General features: G+C 38.3%; 1 protein-coding gene across 11 annotated transcripts in view; it reads left to right on the top strand.

Annotated features, from left to right (window-relative positions):
• SUCO (SUN domain containing ossification factor) overlaps window positions 1-18,276 on the top strand; it is a 40,535-nt gene extending 22,259 nt beyond the window's left edge. For 3 of the 11 annotated variants that reach the window (XM_057411200.1, XM_057411196.1, XM_057411203.1), the window contains 17 exons: window positions 126-250; window positions 726-793; window positions 1,420-1,527; window positions 2,611-2,716; window positions 4,666-4,686; window positions 4,919-4,974; window positions 5,951-6,042; window positions 6,783-6,848; window positions 8,076-8,150; window positions 8,729-8,825; window positions 9,582-10,748; window positions 11,660-11,747; window positions 12,392-12,496; window positions 14,265-14,419; window positions 14,776-14,867; window positions 16,088-16,143; window positions 16,305-18,276. In XM_057411200.1, the coding sequence (XP_057267183.1) occupies window positions 126-250; window positions 726-793; window positions 1,420-1,527; window positions 2,611-2,716; window positions 4,666-4,686; window positions 4,919-4,974; window positions 5,951-6,042; window positions 6,783-6,848; window positions 8,076-8,150; window positions 8,729-8,825; window positions 9,582-10,748; window positions 11,660-11,747; window positions 12,392-12,496; window positions 14,265-14,419; window positions 14,776-14,867; window positions 16,088-16,143; window positions 16,305-16,751 (2,924 nt within the window). In that variant the 3' untranslated portion in view covers window positions 16,752-18,276. The other 8 variants (XM_057411197.1, XM_057411201.1, XM_057411202.1 and 5 more) reach the window with 8 other exon arrangements.
• Window positions 18,277-19,742: the final 1,466 nt, after the last annotated feature.

The following is a 19,742-nucleotide window of genomic DNA, read 5'->3' as shown; positions in this document are numbered from 1 at the left end:
GGAACTTCATTTTTCTGCTAGATCTACATAATTAATGGCATTTAGTATATAAAAGCAGTGAGCAGAAGTGAAAATACTGTTTGTTTGCATCGTTTGTTATAGTAGCAATATTTTCTTGTTCCTAGGTCAGTCAATGCATCCTTCTGCTGTTGGTGGGCAGCATACCACAAAAAAAGTCCAGAAAAATAGAAATAACTATGCCTCTGTAGAGTGTGGTGCCAAAATTTTGGCAGCCAATCCAGAGGCAAAGGTAAGCATTTACTAATTATTAGTGTGCATTATTTCAATTTACTGTTATGCAAGAAGAAGTACAAAGTATGCTTAAGCTGAACACTGATTAGTGGAAAAATCTTTATTTCTGTGTTCAGGTTGATTGTGATTTTTGATTTATAAAAATGGAACAAAAGCTATAGTATCATCTTTTTTGAAGAGGGATTGCTGTAGAGAAGTTGATGTCTTTAAGTGAATTTGGAAGGGGAAACAGTTTACTCCCTACAGAAACAGAACTGAACTAAGTTGCATTAAACAGCTTGCCATAGTATATCTATGATTGTGCCATAGTAGAATGGCCTACTGTCTCTAACATACTATCTTGCTTAAAAGGTTGTGAAACTTGGTATTGGTCTACATAAATAATACCAAACTTATTTTTGGAGATTGGGGAGAAAATCTTGGTGCTGTGTTAGTATCTGCGATTGAAAATACTAATTCTTTTCTTCATACAGAGCACTTCAGCTATTTTGATGGAAAACATGGACCTTTATATGCTAAATCCTTGCAGTACTAAAATCTGGTAGGTTACTGAGGCTTGCTCTTAAGATGGGAGTGATTATAATTTTCCATCATGATGGGACTGTGGGACTAGATCTTAGTGTGTCTCTGTCTGAAGTCTGTGTGTAAGGAAGTTTGGACTTAGCACTAGATGCTTTATCATGGCCCCCATAGAATTCTGTCTCTGGTATTGGGAAGTAAGATTGAGGGGTAACTTTATTCACTTTGTAGGTTTTGCATTATTGTAATCTTACAAGAAGAGAATGTACTGAGTGTTCAAGTTAAGGTTTTGGTTTCTTTCTCCAGCTGTCAACTGTAGGAGACATGGTCAGAACTTAACATATACTAAGTGGTACTTCAGGTATGGTTTAAATGATGTTTGGGTTTAGTTCTGTAACTGTTGCCCTTGAGTGCAGGTGCATGAAACTTTTGTAGCTGCAGGTGCTCTCTAGAATTACTAAGCTAGGTATGCAGGTAAATATCACTAGTTATTTTGAAGGGAGCAGCAAGTAATGCCTCCTTATTGTACAGCATTTTTTGTAGTGTTTTTTTATACCCAGTGAAGGATGTGGCAATCGGGTAAAGGGCTGAGGGTTATAACTGCAGATGGAAGAGTATATTTTTCAGTATTTCCTTTTTGTCTTCCAGGTTTGTTATTGAGCTCTGTGAACCAGTCCAAGTAAAGCAATTTGACATTGCAAATCATGAATTATTCTCTTCAACTCCAAAAGACTTTCTGGTGTCTATTAGTGACAGGTATGTTATACAAATTAACCCTTCTCAATGAAAAAATAAATAATTAAATGGGTGACTTAATATCTATGTGTATGCATATGGTCTATGTATGCTTGGTATTATGGAAATTGACTTGTGCTTTGTGAAATTACATGGATTTTCTTTGTGTATAACATCAGTTATTAACATTTTTTTTTCTGTGGAAAGGGAAACTGAGCTCATAGAATTACATGGCTTGAGTTCTTTCCATGCTTCCTGGGTTTTTTCTTTGTCACCTTTAAAAATGAAAAGAAAAAGTCTTTGAAAAGTAACAGTGGAGCAGCAGAAATGATACAGGTGATAAAATGAACATTTATTAACAGAATGCCACTGGGGTTGTGGTCTATCTCCTCCCTTGTCATTCAGACTATTTTCACATGGCTTAAGCTGTCTTCAAGTGCAGAATGCTGTCCAAAAAAAAAAAGAACAAAAAACCAAACCAACAAAACCCCCAAATTATTAAATTTGGAATTGGAACAGGTAAGTATATTATTGGTTGGCCAAATGTCTGCTTAAAGGGTGGCTGCGCTGTGTTTTAGACAATGTTGTACCCCCAGTGCTTTCTGGGAGTGAGCAGATTATTCTGATATGTGAGAGGGTGTTCATACAGTGCATCAAAAAACCTCACTTCTTCACTACTCCGTGTAGATTCTGATTTTTCAGTAGTTGGTCTGTTGCCTAGTTCTGACTCTGCTTTGCTCATAGCTTTTATTTTTTTGCTGCTTGCTTACAATAATACTTACGATCTATTACTTACGTGTCATGTTCTTAAGTGTTCATATCAGGTGATTTTTTTTCTGTTCCAGAAACTTTACTGTAGACTGATAGAATTTCAGTAATTGGACCAAGTATAGGGTTTCATCCTTCAAGGGCTTGCACACCATTTTAAGTACGTGAAGAGCTACTGCTGAGGTTTTGTGTTGGCACTAGCTTTATCTTGCAACTACTCTTGCAATAAAAATCATATTATTGCTATTTTGCAACTTGGAAAAATAAAAAGTATTCTGTGAAAAGGTGTTTTGGGAAATGTCAGCACATGTCTGACTCCATTGTGTTTTTTTCTAGGTATCCAACAAACAAATGGATTAAATTAGGTACTTTCCATGCCAGAGATGAGAGAAATGTCCAAAGCTTTCCTCTGGATGAACAGATGTATGCAAAATATGTTAAGGTAACTTACTAATGTAAAAGCATCTACACTTCTCGGAGAAAGAAGGGTTTGCTGGGCTTACCCTGTATAGCAGAGCATCCCGGAGAAATGTGTATCAAAGCATGCTTTACCATTAATTGCACTGGTTTTCTTAGTGACCCTAGTGTGATGGGTCATGTGCTAAATCCTCCTCACAGAATCATGAGTATATTATCTTCCTCAAAATGGTAACTGAGAGGATCTTGGGAAGCATCTATTGCCTTGTGCCTGAGTATGTACTTATTTGATATCTGAATTATGAAAAATCCAGACAGTGTTCTATTCTGTTTAACTTAACAAACTTCTGATGAATGTAAGATGAGTAGTATTTACCTATTTTGTTTCTTGGCTGTACCAGTTTTTTGTAGAGATACGTATGTATACACAGACACATACATATAAAAGTATATGTATACACACTGTTTCTCTCCCTGCAGAGCAGATTAGAATAGGCATATTTCTTAATACTTCTGTGCTGTATTCTGCTATAGATTTTTAAATGAATCTGAAAGAAAAAGTAACTGTGACTCAGGCAAATTTAGGCTTACTGCTACTGGAGTACTTACCATGATCGCTCCACCTTCAAAATAATTTGCAGCAATCTGTCTTTACTCAGGAGACTCCAAGAGCATAGACCTACCTAAATAATGTGGTACTTAAGACTGGGATAAAAGCTTTTGTGAAAATATGGATGTAGCAGAGGTTTAAACACAAATAAAACATGAACCTTTTAGGTCTTCTCCAGTGATGTGTTCTGTTCCAATCATGGTGCTGCAAAAGAAAACTCCAGGCAAAAAAGCAAACAAAAATTAAAAAAAAACAACAAACCAAACAGAACAACAAAAAACCCCAACCAACCCAAAACTGGTTTGTGATACTGAATCAAGATTGGTGCTTTCATGAAGAAATTGCCTCTGAATGACAGTTAGAATCTAACTTCTGTACACAGAAATTCTGCATGAGTCACAGGATAAAGATTTCATTTACGTTTTAATTCTGCTTTTGGTCTGAATTAATGCCTTAAGGTAACTGGAATCTTGCTTGTTGTCACTGAAGTTCCAGAATTACACTAGGTGCTTCAGCACTTAATCCCTATGTGGATACAGTGTTCTGCCTTGAGTAATGTAGCGTTTTAAAATTTTCAAAGGATTGTTCTTTATAGCACAGCACACAAAAAAAATGCAAATTTTTGGTGTTTCCAGACTACAGAGGAAGAATAATTTAAAAAAAAAATCTCAAAATTTAAGTGGCTTTAATGAATTTGCATAAAAAATAATGGATTTTTTTTGAGTGCTTTATGGGACTAGTTATCTTGATCTCACTTGCAGATAATTACAGTCTTCATTAGTGGTGTCTACACAGTTATTTAGTGAACTCATTTTTCACTTGTTAATTTAGGTAAAACACCAGTGTGTAGTCAAGTTTTCACTAGAAATATACAGATGACTGAAGCTTCCAAGTGTATCATCAGATGCTCTATACTTTTCTTCCTGTGGCGTTTCTATAAATTGAAGCATGTTAGGTTGAACTTGAAGCAGCAGCAATACACAGAGTGCATGCTATGAAGGGTGTTTTCCTTTTGAGTTACTTTCTGTAATCTGTTCTCTTTAAAAAAAACCCACACTTAAATTTAACATGCTTCAGTACTCTGTATGCAATAATGCTGCTAGAAAAACTCAGTAACTTTAATTATTGAATAACTTGAGTTCATTAACAAAACTTGTTGCATGTTACCTTCTATCTGCAAGGTGTGAAGGCTAAATGAAATCTTGCTACCTGTGGCAGATGAAGTAGTATTGCAACTTTATCCTTCATAACATGAGGCATTTATAGTACTGAATTAAAACCAACAAAATTCTGGTTGCTTGTGGCATGTGTTCAGCCTTTGTACTGACATTTTTATTTTTTTTTCCTTTCCCTTCTTGCTTCAGATGTTCATCAAGTACATAAAGGTTAGCAACCTCTTGTTTTGGAATGACGAATGCATGGGGCTTGTGGTCTTCTCTGCTGTGACTCAGCACTCTAATGCATGGCAAGAACAAATCTTTCAGTCTTTTCTGTTACGGGCAATCTACAAATCCCTTGAGTAAACAAAACTTGCAATTTCAAGATTGGATGTATATGTTAAATGAACTCTTAACTCTGGGTCTTGGAGTTTTATTTTAAGTACCTTTTATTCTTTAGGTGGAGTTGATATCACACTTTGGATCGGAACATTTTTGCCCTTTAAGTCTTATAAGGTAATATTTTAAGAATTCTGCTTTGTCTTTCTACCACCTTGCTGTGAGGAATAGTGTATTTTGATAATAGTTGGGCAACAAATCCTAGTTTTCAGCTGTAGTAGCAAATACCATAACCTGAAGTAGTTGCCTAACTTAACTGCTGTGTAGTATGCTTCACATCTGTTTAGAAGCTTTGAATGGTTAGTTTTGATTTTCCAGTATATAAGGAAGAGGTTATATTTGCATGGGGGTTGTTAGGAAACAGGAACATAAGCAGACTTGCCTTATAGGAGGACATGAGCATTTCAAGGCTGACCAAGCAAAACAATGAACAAATGGTGAACTAAAAAGAGCAGGCGTGATGAGTGCTTTTGGAAGGTTGCTGTGTTGCATGACACCCCAGATACACACTGTTAGTGATTGTGTGTAGTTCAGAAAATAATCAGCCTCTGTCCTACTCTTAAAAACCAGTGTCAGTTCTGCTGTCAAAGCTGTGTCAGAATTTGAACCTGGGAACTCTAGTGTTATAATTCAAACCATATTTTCAGTTGACAAGACTGCTTTAAATTGGATTGGTTTAATTTTATTTCAGCAGAGCAGGTCAAAGAGAATGTAGTAGGCAAAGTGAGATAGTCATTAATTAGATACTTCTAAAGTTGGTCAGAGGTGAGGCTGAAGAGGAGGTGCAAGAGCTCATGAAGAGTTTAAGACCAGGACACCTTGAGCTCCTTAAACAGGTATGAGCTCAAGTTAAAAAGAAGTCTCTTTGGTGCAGCACTTGAAAGTGTGCAGTGGATTTTGTGCGTGCAACTTCAAGAGAATAAGTATATCTCTGCTGCTTGATCTTGGTTAGCAGAAGGCCACTGTAGCTTATCTAGTTTATTTGCTACCTATTACATAATGTTTATATTGCTTAGCTAATTATCAGTTATGTCAACCAATTATGTGAATAATACAATAATACTAAGTTTTTATCTTAAAACTTTTTTTATAGGGTATTTGGTACTAGCATGGTTGAAGAGTATGAAGAAATAGCTGATTCTCAGTATCAGTCTGAACGTCAGGAACTCTTTGATGAAGATTATGGTAAGCAAATAATTTCTGCATTTTTAGCTGTTAAGGCAAGTCTTGTGCTAGTGGTGTGGCTCATCATTTCCTTCACATGATGAATTATTTTACTGCTAAATTTACTCTTAGTCTTGTTGGCAACATTTCAGTATTTCTGGTCTTAATCAACAGTTCTTTTAAGTTTTAAACTATGTGTTGTAGCTATTTGGAGGGTTACTTTAAAATGCTAGTAGTAAGTCTCTATTTTATTTGGCAGGCTAGGCAATAATATCTTCATGTGCTGAAAGTAGTGATGGGTAACTAAAATAATCAAAACAGATCACGTGAAACAGCTTTGTTCTTAGTGTCTGTAGCTCATTTCCTGTGATTGTTTGTATGATCTGTGCTGCACACGATTGGGAAGGTGCTTATTTTGGCTTGTAGACTTTGTGTTTAAATAAAAAAAATGAAATGGCTTACCTTCAGCCCTCACGAGGAGAAGGGGTAAAAACACTGTATGGAGCAAAATGAGCAGTTTGCTGCGTCTGTGTCATGAATCTAGGAAAACTGAACCTTGAACCCTGAATCTCTTTGGGTTTCTCATTGCTTGGAGCTTTGTATTTCAGTATGTAATTTTTGACCTTTAACTTTCTTTCTGTAGTTTTATTTTAACACTGCTAAAATGACAAGTTGAATGACATGTTATATCTTACTGTTTATTTTCTTTGCCCGTAACACATGTAATTTCGATAGTCACAAGTGTTCTTCTTTATGCATAGATTATCTACTGGATTACAATACAGGGGAAGAAAAATCTTCAAAAAATCTCCTTGGTTCTGCTACAAGTAAGTATGATTTATTAGAAAAGTCATTGCTGTGCTGAAGCAAATTGAACTCATTGAAAGTAGAATGACATTTTGTCATGCAACAATTATGGCTTTCATATTTTTCTGCTGAAAAAATTTATTGTGATTCCTGAAGTCTTAGAAATCTGTCATTAGTAGTAAAATGCTGCTCACCTTATGAACTTACACATATGATGTACAGATACATTTTGGTGGGGGACAAATAGGCAAACTTGAGCCAGTATTTACAATATGCAAAAGTTTTCTTTCCCCATTCCTCATCTTTTAAATAAGCCTGTCAATGATGTTTGCTTTCAGTGCCAAGACCAAGGAGCTGGCTGTATCTAATGTGTGTGCTGATATAGAGCAGACCCTCTCTGTGTTTACTTCTGTGTTGTGTTTTGTTTTTTTTTTTTTTCAGGGGGTGGGGAGGGGGATTGAGGGGAGGAGGGAGGGGGAACTGTTCTACTTAACAGATCCTTAAAATGTAGATATCTAAGCCAGGTCTGCGGATATTTGTTACGGTTTCTTCCAGTTGCCTTGACTGATCTAGATTATATTCAAGTAACAGATTTCAAAATGTAGGTTTTCCTGCTTCAGTTCTTTAAAATATTTACAGTTGCTGTTTTGCAGGAGTATCAGAGCTGAAAATAACGTTTGGGGTCAAGGAGAGAAGTGTGATGCAAAATGGCAGTCCTGCTTAATTTGAGCAAACCTGTAGTTTTCTGTGGACATCCTGTCTTCAAAGGCAGAATTGTCTCGTTCAATTGGCAAATGACATTGGGGCCCTTCTTTTAGTTCTGTTGTGTCAAATGATCCAGCCTGGCTTTATTAGAGCTCCTCCATTGGAGTGTTCAAGCTCTAAATTTCTGGCCTGGGACCTCCCACAGTGGTTCACACATTCAGGTTAACAGAAAATACCACGTGTAATTATTCTTCTGTTTGTCTTCATGTTCCTTGGTTTCAGTGGAGTAATGGTCAGTGAGTTCTCTCACTGGTGTTAGAAGGCGCAGCTGGTAAAGGTTAGATACAGGTTTTCAAAAACAGCTTTCTAGCTTGTAAACTTTAAAAGCAATAGTTGTATCTAGTGTCATAGAATGACAGCAGTGTTTTATGGCCTTATACTGTTATTTGTTTCAATCAAGTTACAAAATAGCAGATTGCTCAGTGGTGCTAATCTCGGTGGCCTTTTGAGAATGTCCTCTGAGTAGTTGTTTTCTCTTTCAGATGCAATCCTAAGTATGGTAAATATTGCTGCTAATATGCTTGGAGCCAAAACTGAAGAGTCATCTGAAGCTGAAGGTAATTTTTGTTGTTTTGGTTTTTTTGTTTTGCTTTTTTTTTTGTTTTGCTTTGTTTTTTGTTGGTTGGTTGCTTGTGAAAAGCATTCTGAAAGTTTAATTTCTTGTTTAATTTTCGTGAGTTGTTTGGATGTTGTATGTTTAAATGACTTTTTTTCACCTTTTATGGCATACCTGATTAGTACTATAGCATTCTTGGCCTACTGATTCTGAAAAGTGGAACTAAGATGCTGAATTTGCAGAGAAAGGAACCAGTACAAAGAGAACATACATGTTTGCTTCACTATATTTGGAGATCTTCACTGTCTGTATTACTTAGCTTCATTTGTAAAGTCTAACGATGCTTCTTTCTGGAAATATTTTGAGACTGTCTGTAATGTCGTATACATAAGCTGTCAGTAGGACTTTCAGGTGACTGAGTGACACCTGCAGTTAATTTGATAGTGCAGTTAGTGATCTTTAAGGAAAAGAACAAAACCCCAAAACCAACCAAACAAAACCACCCCTAAACTTAATCCACAGAACTGCAATATTCATGGTTCTTGAATTTTCATGTTCATATTTTCCTCCTTCCTGCAGCAGGGAATACAAGTGTGTCTGAAAATGTCACTGCTACCCCTGAAACTTCAACAGCTGCACCAAGACTGCCTGAACCAACTCCTGTTCCTTCACCAGAGTAAGTGATCGCTGTTGTTTTTTTTTTTTCCCTAGTGTATTCCTAGCAGAGACTAACAGGAACTAGTCTGGAATCTTTGGTAGCAGAATGCTCAGATATGGCATGCTGTCTAAAGCAAGTAAAAAGGCAAGTATTTGGTCAAATCTGTAGTATGGTAGTGTATTAACCAGGGAAATCTATCTCTTGATGAAAATATATTGGCAAAGATACAGAATCAGATTGGGAGGAGCAGGTATATATAAATATTCTATGGGCTTTTTTCAAATTATTATAATTGTTTGGAATTGATTTGGCTATGTAGAGCTGAGACTGTAGCTCTTAAATGTTAAGACATAACTTGTGCTCTATTAAGTGGTTTTATGGTTTCGTAGCACTCTTGATTGTTGAGAGGTTAAGGAAGGTCAGTGGAAAGGTTGTGGTTCTTGCTTTTGCATTTGAAGATTGCAGCAAAAGTGCAAGATGTTTGCTGTGTAGACGTTAGTGATATCTGAACTGGTGACCCTTTTCAGGGCTGAGGAAAAGGGCAATATCTGATAAAACTTGCTCATTCAGAAGCAAGGGTTGAAATAATTTTGTTTGCAAATTGGAACTGAAGAACACAAGAGAAAACACTAATAGAATTTATGACTGTATCCAAACTGGCCTTTTGTCACAGGAATGAGCTTTGATAGTTTTCTGAAAGATCCTACTTTTGCAATCTTCCAGAGCAGGTATGTAAAATTCTTCAGGTAACATCCTGTCTAACTCTTGTTGTAGACTTGTTACTACAGATACTCCACAGATGGATAAAGAGCAATTAATTGTGGATTTGACAAAGGAAAGTCCTATTGTTCAGCTAGTACAAGAGTATGAAGAAGATACAAGCCAGTCAACAGTAACATTGCTGCCCAGTGATGATCAGGAAGAAGAAGCATCGGCATGGTTTGAACTTGAGACAGAAAAGTACTGCTATGACATGGCAACAGTATGTTGTATTTCCACCTTTTCAGAATACCTGTTTAAATGGTGTTCGGTTGTAGTAGCCATGCACCGGCAGCATAGTAAAACTGAAGGTAAACAAGGGCAAGATTACTCTGCTGATATTCAGCAGCCACAGACGGTTCTGACTGAACCTATACGTACATTAGTAGATGAGCCTTTGCCTGAGCAATTAGACAGCAAAGTTGAGAGTTCATCTGGAGCTACTGTTGCAGTTAATTTTAGCAGTGTGGTCCCTGAGGAGATTGGTAATGAGACCACAGATTCAGTTGAACTGGAGCCAAGCCATCCTCAGACTGTCTCTCAGGCCGTCCTCTTAGAAGTTGCTTCTGAAGTTAAGCCATTGCCAACAACAGACATGGCTTTGGAGCCTGAAAAAGATGATGCGAGCCAGGCAGCACCAGGAATGACACCTCGGGTGGATATACCTGAGATCAGCACAGAAACAAGAAAGGCTGAGAGCTCTGTTGCAGAAGAAAGCCCTGTAGCTTCTGAGACCACTGTGGCTACTGAGGTAAAGGAGATGAGCATAAGAGAGACTATGGCTACTTCAGTGATTTCAAAGCTGGCAGAGACTGTCCAGCAGCCTGAATATACAGTGGACATGCTAGCCAGTGAGGCTGGGGAAGTAAAGGAAAGCACTCCAGAAGTGCAGAAACCTATTTTGCCTCCTGCTGAGTCTTCTGTATCTGCTGAAACGAAGGAGGATGATCAAGCAACAGAAGAAGCTTTAATGGCAATTCCGGTTTCTGGGGTACAACAAAGGACAGCTACGGATTTCTATGCTGAATTGCAGAATTCAACAGATCTAGGCTATGCTAATGGAAATCTTGTTCATGGATCTAATCAAAAGGAGTCTGTCTTCATGCGCCTTAATAATCGCATAAAAGCCCTAGAAGTAAACATGTCTCTCAGCAGCCGTTACTTAGAAGAACTTAGTCAGAGGTAAGTCTGAGGAAGACTGATCAGAGTCTACCAGTCTAGTGTATGTAAACATGATTTTAGCCAGCTGTATGAAGGAACATACACATATGAAAAGTAGTACAGTCAAAGCTAAGTATAACATAAATCATAGCAAAAAGCTTTATGGAAAACTGAGAAAGTTAGTACCTAATCTTAGGTAGCTACTGGAGACGAGATGTCTGCAGGTAGCAGGGGTTCCCTTTCTGTGTTTCAGATACAATCACGTTTATTTTTGTTTAAGGAGTAGTGCTGTGAGGTATTTTTAAAAGGATAAGGTATTGCAAAGATGTAACCACTAATTCTGTCCCTCAGCCATTCAACAAAAGGGCACATCCTCCTGCTGCCCTTAAACTGAATGACACAGACCTACAATGTCTTGTTTACTGAATTGATTGTTTCTACTTAAACTACTGTGTTACTTGTAATAACTCTTGTGGAAGAAGGGAGCTCAGTGAGAGAACCAGGAGCTTTCTGTGAGAGTTGCATGTATTTAGTGTTTATCTGTGGTACTCCTTAGTCATAGGAGAATCAGGAAATGTACCCATTTCAGAATTGGCCCCAAGGAGTGGGCTCTTCCTTATGCTGTCGTTTTATCTGTCTTGGCAGTCAGTGTTAGCAGACAGTTCTCCATAGTGAATTCCAGTAAATTGGTGCTAAGCTCTAAGGTGTTGAAACAGATTTGACTTTAACCTTGGCAGAAAATGTCAAAACTCCCAAACCAGAGACACATCTGTTTTTATGTGAAACTTGAAGTACCACTTCATGTTCAAATAAAAAAACTTTTTTGGGTGAGAAGTAGTATTCTGGTGGCATAGTTGTATTTTCTGGAGATGAGTCTAGTGCTGAGGAGTTTCATGTACTGGTGCTTCAGACCTTTATACTCTTTCTTTTAGGTACCGAAAGCAAATGGAGGAAATGCAGAAGGCTTTTAATAAAACAATAATAAAACTTCAGAACACCTCAAGAATAGCAGAAGAGCAGGTATGGTTTGTTGAAGTACTTAAGCATTTTCCTCGTTAGGAAAGTTTACTTTTAAGAACTAGTTACAAGGAGGTGCAGAAAGTCTTATTAGTTTTTCTGCTTTTTGTTTGAATAATAGCAAATGCTGGTCAGTCAGAAGTGTATCTCTTGGTTAACCTCCCTGACACTTTGCTCACCTTCCTTAATTTCTTGTAGGATTAAGAGTCCTGTTAGGGTTCTTCCTGGGAAAGAGATAATAGCTGCAAAGGCCTTCTTTCTGTCTGGCTTGGGCTCTTGTCAAGTGGCTGTTTACTTCATCACAAAACTGAAGCTATGTGTTAGCCGTTAGGCTTTAGCTCTACCTAGTCATCTGCATGTGTATTCTGTAATGTGACAATACTCAGTTTCCTGATAGTCATTGCATGGAGGTGGCTATTTAATCTGCCTTTCAGGATATATTGGCATATATTACAAAAAGTTATTTGATAAATACAGTGCTGATGTTTCAAATGCTGTATGAAAGTTGTGTTGAAAACAATACTGAATAGGTCATGTGGCTACAGAATGCCTGGCTGTATCAGAACAGTAACTTGGTACATGTGAGCCTATTATCATAATGGGAACCTGACAACTAAACAGCATGACCATGACTCTCTTTAATACAGGATCAGCGGCAAACAGAAGCAATCCAGCTGTTACAAGCACAGCTCACCAACATGACGCAGCTAGTTTCTAACCTGTCAACAACTGTGGCAGAATTAAAACGTGAGGTAATTATAATTCATGTTGAGAAACTCAAAGGAAAAGGGTGTATAAACGTAACTCAATTTGAAGAGGCCTGGAATCTTTAAATGAAGCTTTTAATTTGAACTGTCTGTAGTGTTGCTTTCAGGCTACTTTAGCAGCTGGGTAAGGGAGGGAAGGAAAGTTTGAGTAGCTTGAGCTGTCTAGGGCACAGCAAGATTGGTGATAATTTCTACTACAGCCCTAGTAGCCCCATGATTGGAGTCTGAAGTAACTATAAAGCTAAAAGTTAGGATAACTTAATATCTCAGCCTTCCTGTAGTGCACTGGAATTGATACTGTTCTGTGAAATGATTCTTAATGAAATTAGAAAACTACCTATTGATTTTGAAATGGCAGTAATGGGATCTGGTGCACATCTGGAGTGTTTGTGTGTCAGAGGGAATGGTAGAGTTCATGCTTCAGGAACGCTTCTGGCACTTGCTGCATTATATAACCAGTTGTACTGCATGGCTTCGTTACACAACTTCAGTAAAATGGGATGCTTTGCAGTGTCCAGCACTCACATTGTTCACTTAAATATCAGCAGACTCATGCTGTCGGAAGTTTAGCGTGAAAATGCATGCTGGTCACTATTAGGACTGGTCTGTCATCATAAGATGAGTATGTGGAGGGTTGCACTCTTAGCTACTGAATGGGAGGCTCATATGGTTGCAGCCTCCTTCTTTCCTGGTTTTTGTGATCTTTTGAGATTAGGGGAATCTTTGCAACAGTATTAGCAACATACTCTCAATGTTTACATTCTCCAGCCTGGGATTTCAAGCCATACAATTTTTTTTTATGGTGCTGTTGCCAAAGGACATCTCTTTGAACTGTTTTCAATCTCTTAGTGAGCCTCCTTTGATGCTTGGCTGGCTAAACTCCTGTTCATGAGTGCTGTGGTTTTAACCAGGGTTTAACAGTGGTGATCCTTAGGGTACTTTAGATGAGTATCCTGGAATTTTAGCACATGGCTTTACCTGAACTCAGCTCTAGTAACCTGTCTATTAGTCAGGTCTAGTCTATTTATCTGAGACGTTTGCTTGTTATAAAATGGGAATTTGTGTTATGTTTTCTAAAGTCTTTCTGTGACTTCTAAGATGTCGTAGTGTGATTCAGATAGACTTTTTCTAAGGAAAATAACTGTGCAATTCCTTTTCTAAACATTATCTGCAAAGTACCCTTCAACTTCCACTTATTTCTAGTAAGCACCATCTGTCAAGCTTCAGAAATGAGCATACTTCAAAAAATCCTTCTGCTAAGTTGTGAAATGGATGAGTACAGAAAGATTAAACCCATTGAATCAAGTGAATATAATGGTATTCTATGAAGTTCTTCAATGTCAGCTGATAAGCATCACATAAAATTGAGGTAGTACTGCATCCATGTCAACTATAAAAAAGGTGCTTTCTTAGTACACTTTTTTGTGCAAAGTATATTACTTTCAGATAGGTTTGAATGCTATTTGCAAGGGGTGGCTGCTTCTGTAAGTTCTGGTAGTACCCTAGCCAGTGAAATCTTGTCTGTGTTCCCAGCTGGTGGTATTCAGACTTTATTCCTTGAATGCTGCATAGCCAATAGACTACATCAAACCTCTGAAAAAATATTCAAATTTGAACAAGTGCTTATCAAAATGGAAAGAAAATGACTTGAGAATGTCAGTTGTGTTCTTTTAAAGATTTTAATATTTAAAACAAGAATAATAGTATCGTTAAATTATTTTTTGTCTTTAACATCTGTTTGAAATTCTTCCAGGTTTCTGATCGGCAGACTTATCTTGTGATTTCTCTGGTTCTCTGTGTCATTCTGGGCTTGGTACTTTGTGTGCAGCGGTGCAGAAGCTCTTCTCAGTTCTGTGAAGATTACCTCTCAAAAATTCCTAAAAGTAATCACTACCCTAGCCCCAAAAGGTAATGTATTTATATTTGAAACGGAATTTTTCTTGCAGCTTTTAACACTATTTCCTAAGTCTGCTTGGACTGTAGTATCTACATTAATTCTGAGTCTTGTATCTGAAAGCTAAAAATTGATAGCAAAGAGCTACAGGTCTGTAGGAAGGAAGGCTCTCCTGAGAGCATTTTGAGGCAACTACACTTACCATGCCACGATAGCTTGTTGCAAATACAGTGCTGTGTCTTTTTGCCAGGGTTTCTTGGGCATCTCTGTATAATACTGTCCTTCTGCAAAGATGTTTCTTAATGAAAAATATGTATAATGAAGTACTGAGAAAGATGTTTTTAAAAGGTTTGTGGGTTTTGTTTCCTAGATGTTTTTCCTCTTACGATGATATGAATTTGAAAAGAAGAACTTCTCTTCCACTGGTCAGATCACAGTCTTTTCAGCTAGCTGGCAAAGAAGGTATTATTCACATACATTCGCACATACATTCACATATTCATACATCTACTCTCTCATGTTTCTCTTAGTGCTGTACAATGAGTGTGCTACTGCAGGTGTATGAAAATGGAATTGCAGGTTAATGCCAAAGTACACTGGATTATAGTATTTCATGAAGGACAAGGTGGTTCATGAACAAGTTACTGGATACTCGCAGAACTGTGCTAAATTATGCTAAAACATTAAATGTGGTGTGCTGTCATTTATAGCAGCAATCCATGCAGGCATATAGGTCTGCAAAGCTTTGCAGCTTTGTAACTAGAAAGTGACATTTTATTTTATTTTTAACTTAATGCCAGACGTGGGAAGTCTGAATGCCTTCTCAGAAATCCTGATGGCCTGTTTTTGAAACTTGGCAGATATTTAGGATCCAAATTTGTCAACTGTAGTAAGAAAACTAAGACTATTTACCTTAGATTGGGTATGAGGAATGATCTGGTGGTTTTGGTATTCATGATAGTCTTGAGAAAACTTAAATATTTATTTTTAGGCCCTCACCTTCCTGCCAAACCAAAGGTGTTGCAGATTATAGTAACTAACAAGTATGCGGCTGACACTGCTTTTCTGGGTGCAGTGAACTTGCTTCACAGACTTTTGTACTGTGACTGAATCTGCAGGACTACTCATGAACTGAGTTGGGAACATCTTGCAATAGAAGACAGCAAAGGATTTTTTTTTTCCCTTTTTTTTTTTCTTTGCAAAACTATGCTTTTTCAGAATTCTCCCCTGCTTCAGTTTGGAAGAATGATTTACAAAGCACTGATGGAGGAATACCAGACTGGTCTAGTCAGTCTGAACATCCGTGTCCTTGATAGGTACACAGACTTGAGTATCTGTCCTATTACGGGTAGGCTGCACGTTAAACACATCATATTGCTAACAGCTTGTTTTTGTAGAAGCTAACTTTTGCTGACTGCTGCTCCTTTTCCCCAGAGGATGTTCTCTGCACCTCTCCTGTGGCCTAATCTATCAGGAGGCAAGCGTTTTCAAGTGTATGTCACTGGCAGCTGCCATGACAGCTCTGTGTGTGTTGACTTCACTGTCAGTGTTCATGTGTTGTGCCTTCATTAGCTTGTAATGGGAGCAAAGATGTGTGAGATAAGTAATAGTGTGACTTACAGTTGTGTTGCTTTAGAGCTGGTAGTGTGAGGACTGCTAAGTCTGTGTTCCCTCTCTTACAGTGGATCCAGAGGACCTGTACATTGTAGAACCCCTGAAGTTTTCTCCGGAGAAGAAGGTATAGTGGCTGTCGGAAGGGCAGGCTGGGCTGAGCCTGTTTCTGCTGGCAGGTGGCGCCTGTCTCAGCTGCTTTCCCCTCCAGTGGTTCCTAGGCTTGGGTTTTGTACTCCACTTAGTTTCCAGAGCCTAACTCTTATCTCTTTTTACTTGTGGTTTCAGAAAAAGCGTTGTAAATACAAAAGTGAAAAAATAGAGACTGTTCAGTCAGCAACAGAGCCTGTGCATCCAATAGCCAACGGGGAAATTAAAGGAAGGAAGCCGTTTACAAACCAGAGAGACTTCTCTAACATTGGGGAAGTTTATCACTCTTCATATAAGGGTCCTCCGTCCGAAGGAAGCTCTGAAACATCATCGCAGTCTGAGGAGTCCTATTTTTGTGGCATTTCAGCATGTACAAGTCTGTGCAATGGCCAGACCCAAAAGACAAAAACTGATAAGAGGGCTATAAAACGAAGACGGTCTAAAGTTTCTGACCAAGGGAAGCTTATAAAAACTCTAATACAGACTAAGTCAGGGTCAATGCCAAGCCTGCATGACATAATCAAAGGAAACAAAGATATAACAGTGGGAACACTTGGTGTCACAGCAGTTTCTGGACACATCTAAAACTAGCTGAACTCAAACAGGAGAGTGTTTGTTCGTTTGAGAACAGTCTGTGGTATTCTGTGGGAGGATAGTGGGAGACAAAGAGCTCAACTAATTGGAAAGTATTCAGAAATCTGGTTTCTGTCTTTTTAAATAGATGGGATTGTGTCAATCGTGGCTATAAGCTGCAGCTTTACAAGGCTGGTAATTTCCTATGAGAACAGCTTTGGGGGGAGGGAGGGCAGGGTTCATTTTATAAAGGTTTGGTTTTTTTTTCACAGTTCCTGGGGCAGAGATTTTTTGAAACCCAGTTTGTTGGGTGGAATAGGGATAAAAGCCTAATCCTCTTCCTTTAGCTTTGTTCCTATTTCTTGCACCTTCCCATATTTATGTGCCTTTTGTCTATTTATAATGCCACTGGAAGAGGGGAAATACAATTGTTTGTCATTTGATTTATTTTGTAATTTCTCTAGCTTATTTTGAAGATGCAACACTACAGTGCTGTAAAGGGACATGTGTTGGCCTTCTGCTGGACTCAGTAATGTGGACTGGATACTGTAAAAATCCCAATAGATGGACTTGCCTGATGAGATTCTGGTTTTGCAAACTCGGTTGAGGAAAATATCTCACTGGGGATGGTAATTCGGAACTGTAGTCTGATGTACTAAATGAATTACAGAGGCTTTTTAAGATTTCCTATGTATGATGGGAACTTAGGGTGCTGAATGCATTTGTTACCTGAATTGCCTGCAAAAGAAGTGGTTGGGGAACACTTGCCATTTCTGTGCTGAGAGTTCAGGAAAGGCTCAGCTGAAGGACATGAGGGCAAGCTAGTGCAGCTGCAGCTGGGCCTTGTCCAAGCCAGCTCTGGATGTCTTGAGTTTGCAAAGCCTTGGGGTCTGACCAGTCAGGCTGGTTCAAAGTGGGTATTTCCATAATGTTTGCTTTTGTATTGGCTAACAAATGTGCAGTGTTTGTATGGTTGGTATTTTCATATCTAAGTGTTTTTTAATTTGACTGTGATTGTATATTTGGATATTGTAGGATGTGTGATTGCTAAAATGTTGAGTGTGACTGTATATTTGGATACTATAGGATGTGTGATGACAAAAATGTTGCGTGTGTATCTGAGAGAGTGGAACAAAAGGTTATTCCTTTTGACAGGTGTTACAGGTTCACATAAAAAGTAAGTTAACTTATTGAGCACTTTTAGTGGTACCCTTTTTAACAGATCTAATGCCTTTCCTGGGTATTGTATGTAATGTGACTTATTTAAAGCCTTTGTGTTTTTTTTGCTGCTTTCTTGTTAGTTTATGAATACTTTAAAGTGATGTACTTTTGGAGTTGATCTGCACAATTAGCCAGTCAGAGCACATGAACCACACGTGTTGAACATGAATTCAGAAGGGTTTCAAACCTGGATGAGGAAAATACATAACACCTGAGTGCGGCATACAATGTTGTGGAACAAGAGTATGTAACTACAGAGCTGTAGTGCCATTAGAAACTGTGAATTTCCAAATAAATCTGAACACTTTGTCTTTAATTTACTGGCATTTTTCCTTTGAAAATGAAACTTGTGGCTTAAATTATTTGAGGAGGACCAGTCTTTAAATTTCAGTCCAGGACTAGGACTGGGGTCCCTTAGGCCGTAATAAGGAGTTCATAAACTTGTCAGCCTGTATGTATTTGTTTAAAAAGGGGAGATGGGTGAAGGGAAGCTGAAGGCCCAGTGGTGCTTTGTCTGAAAGTTCAGGAATGATGGCCATGAAAAACTGCTAAAAGAGTTTCCAGCAGGTGTCAGTTCATGTTTTGACCTGGGTGATCCTTGGAAGCAGTACTTTTTCTGTGATAATGACTGCATGAAATTATTTCTTGGTACTCGGAGCTGAGGTTTTCAAAGAATATAAAAGACTATTAAAAGAGGCTATTGGTTATCATTTCAAACCAGAGCAGTAAAGCTGGTCACATAATGAACACATAGGAAACATGCCATGGGGATACTGCGTATCCTAAATGGGCAGAAGAGAGCTCTGGTGAGAATGTGGCTTGAGGCCACATGGCTTCCAATTCACACTGGCAATGCAGCAGATGCTGTGAGTGCTGGATAATAAAGAACCGGACACTCCTCACTCAGGCTTCCATGTTTTGGGACTGTTCTGAAAATGCCTCACAGCATCCTCACTTCTGAAAGTGTACCCCAAAGTCAGTGTAAAGAATAAATGATATCATGGGCTGTATAGGTTAACTTTCCTGAAAGCTGTATACTGTTCCTAAGAAATGGTGCCTCTGGGCTCTGAGTCAATAGGAGCTTGTGTGTATTCAGCTGGACAGATGGGTTTCAAAGGCACTTGTGCAGTGCAGCCTTTTCTAGTATTTTAAGTATTGGGATAGCAGAAACTCAAGTCATACAGTGAAAAATGTCAGCCTAGGGTTTTTTTTTAATGCCAGGTCAACAGAGATGTCTGCTAACAGCGATGACCCCTGTGAATAAAGCACAGCTATGGCAGGAGTCGCTGCTGGTGCATGTGGCTTTCACATTCTCGTAGGTGCGTTACCAAACTATCTAGCTCTAAACTTCCCAAAGTGTAGGTTATGCTTCAGCTGTCAAGAAAGCCAGCATCTGAATGAACCTGTGGAGTTGATGGTGCTACTGCAAACTCAAGAGTTTATTCTGTCAATAGACTGGAGATTGAACCACAGCTTCCACCTGCTGCTGTCTTGCTGCTTTTAAGTATTTGTAACCACTCTTTAAAAAAAGAGGGGGAAAAAAAAAGCTCATCATGTCTAAGTTCTTGTTGCTCAATGTTATCCTTTCATGTGGGCTTGAGTCACTTTTTGCTTCCAGTTTTATTAATGTCATACTGACTAGCTTTCAGAACTTGATTCTTTGGTGAAATTAAGTCTCTCTAGTTGGTCATAATCTTTATTAGAGACATAATAGTTTCTAACGAAGACAACTTACAAACCTTGACAAATTCCTGTGATTGTGTGGATCATTAAAGGGAGGGC

Source organism: Pezoporus wallicus, unplaced genomic scaffold (assembly GCF_028554395.1).
Source record: "Pezoporus wallicus isolate ANWC-B61680 ecotype Strahan unplaced genomic scaffold, APGP_CSIRO_Pwel_v1 contig_8779, whole genome shotgun sequence".
Lineage (NCBI taxonomy): Eukaryota > Metazoa > Chordata > Aves > Psittaciformes > Psittacidae > Pezoporus > Pezoporus wallicus.
The sequence above is the reverse complement of the archived record's forward strand: the minus strand, read 5'-3'. Positions and strand labels throughout refer to the sequence as shown.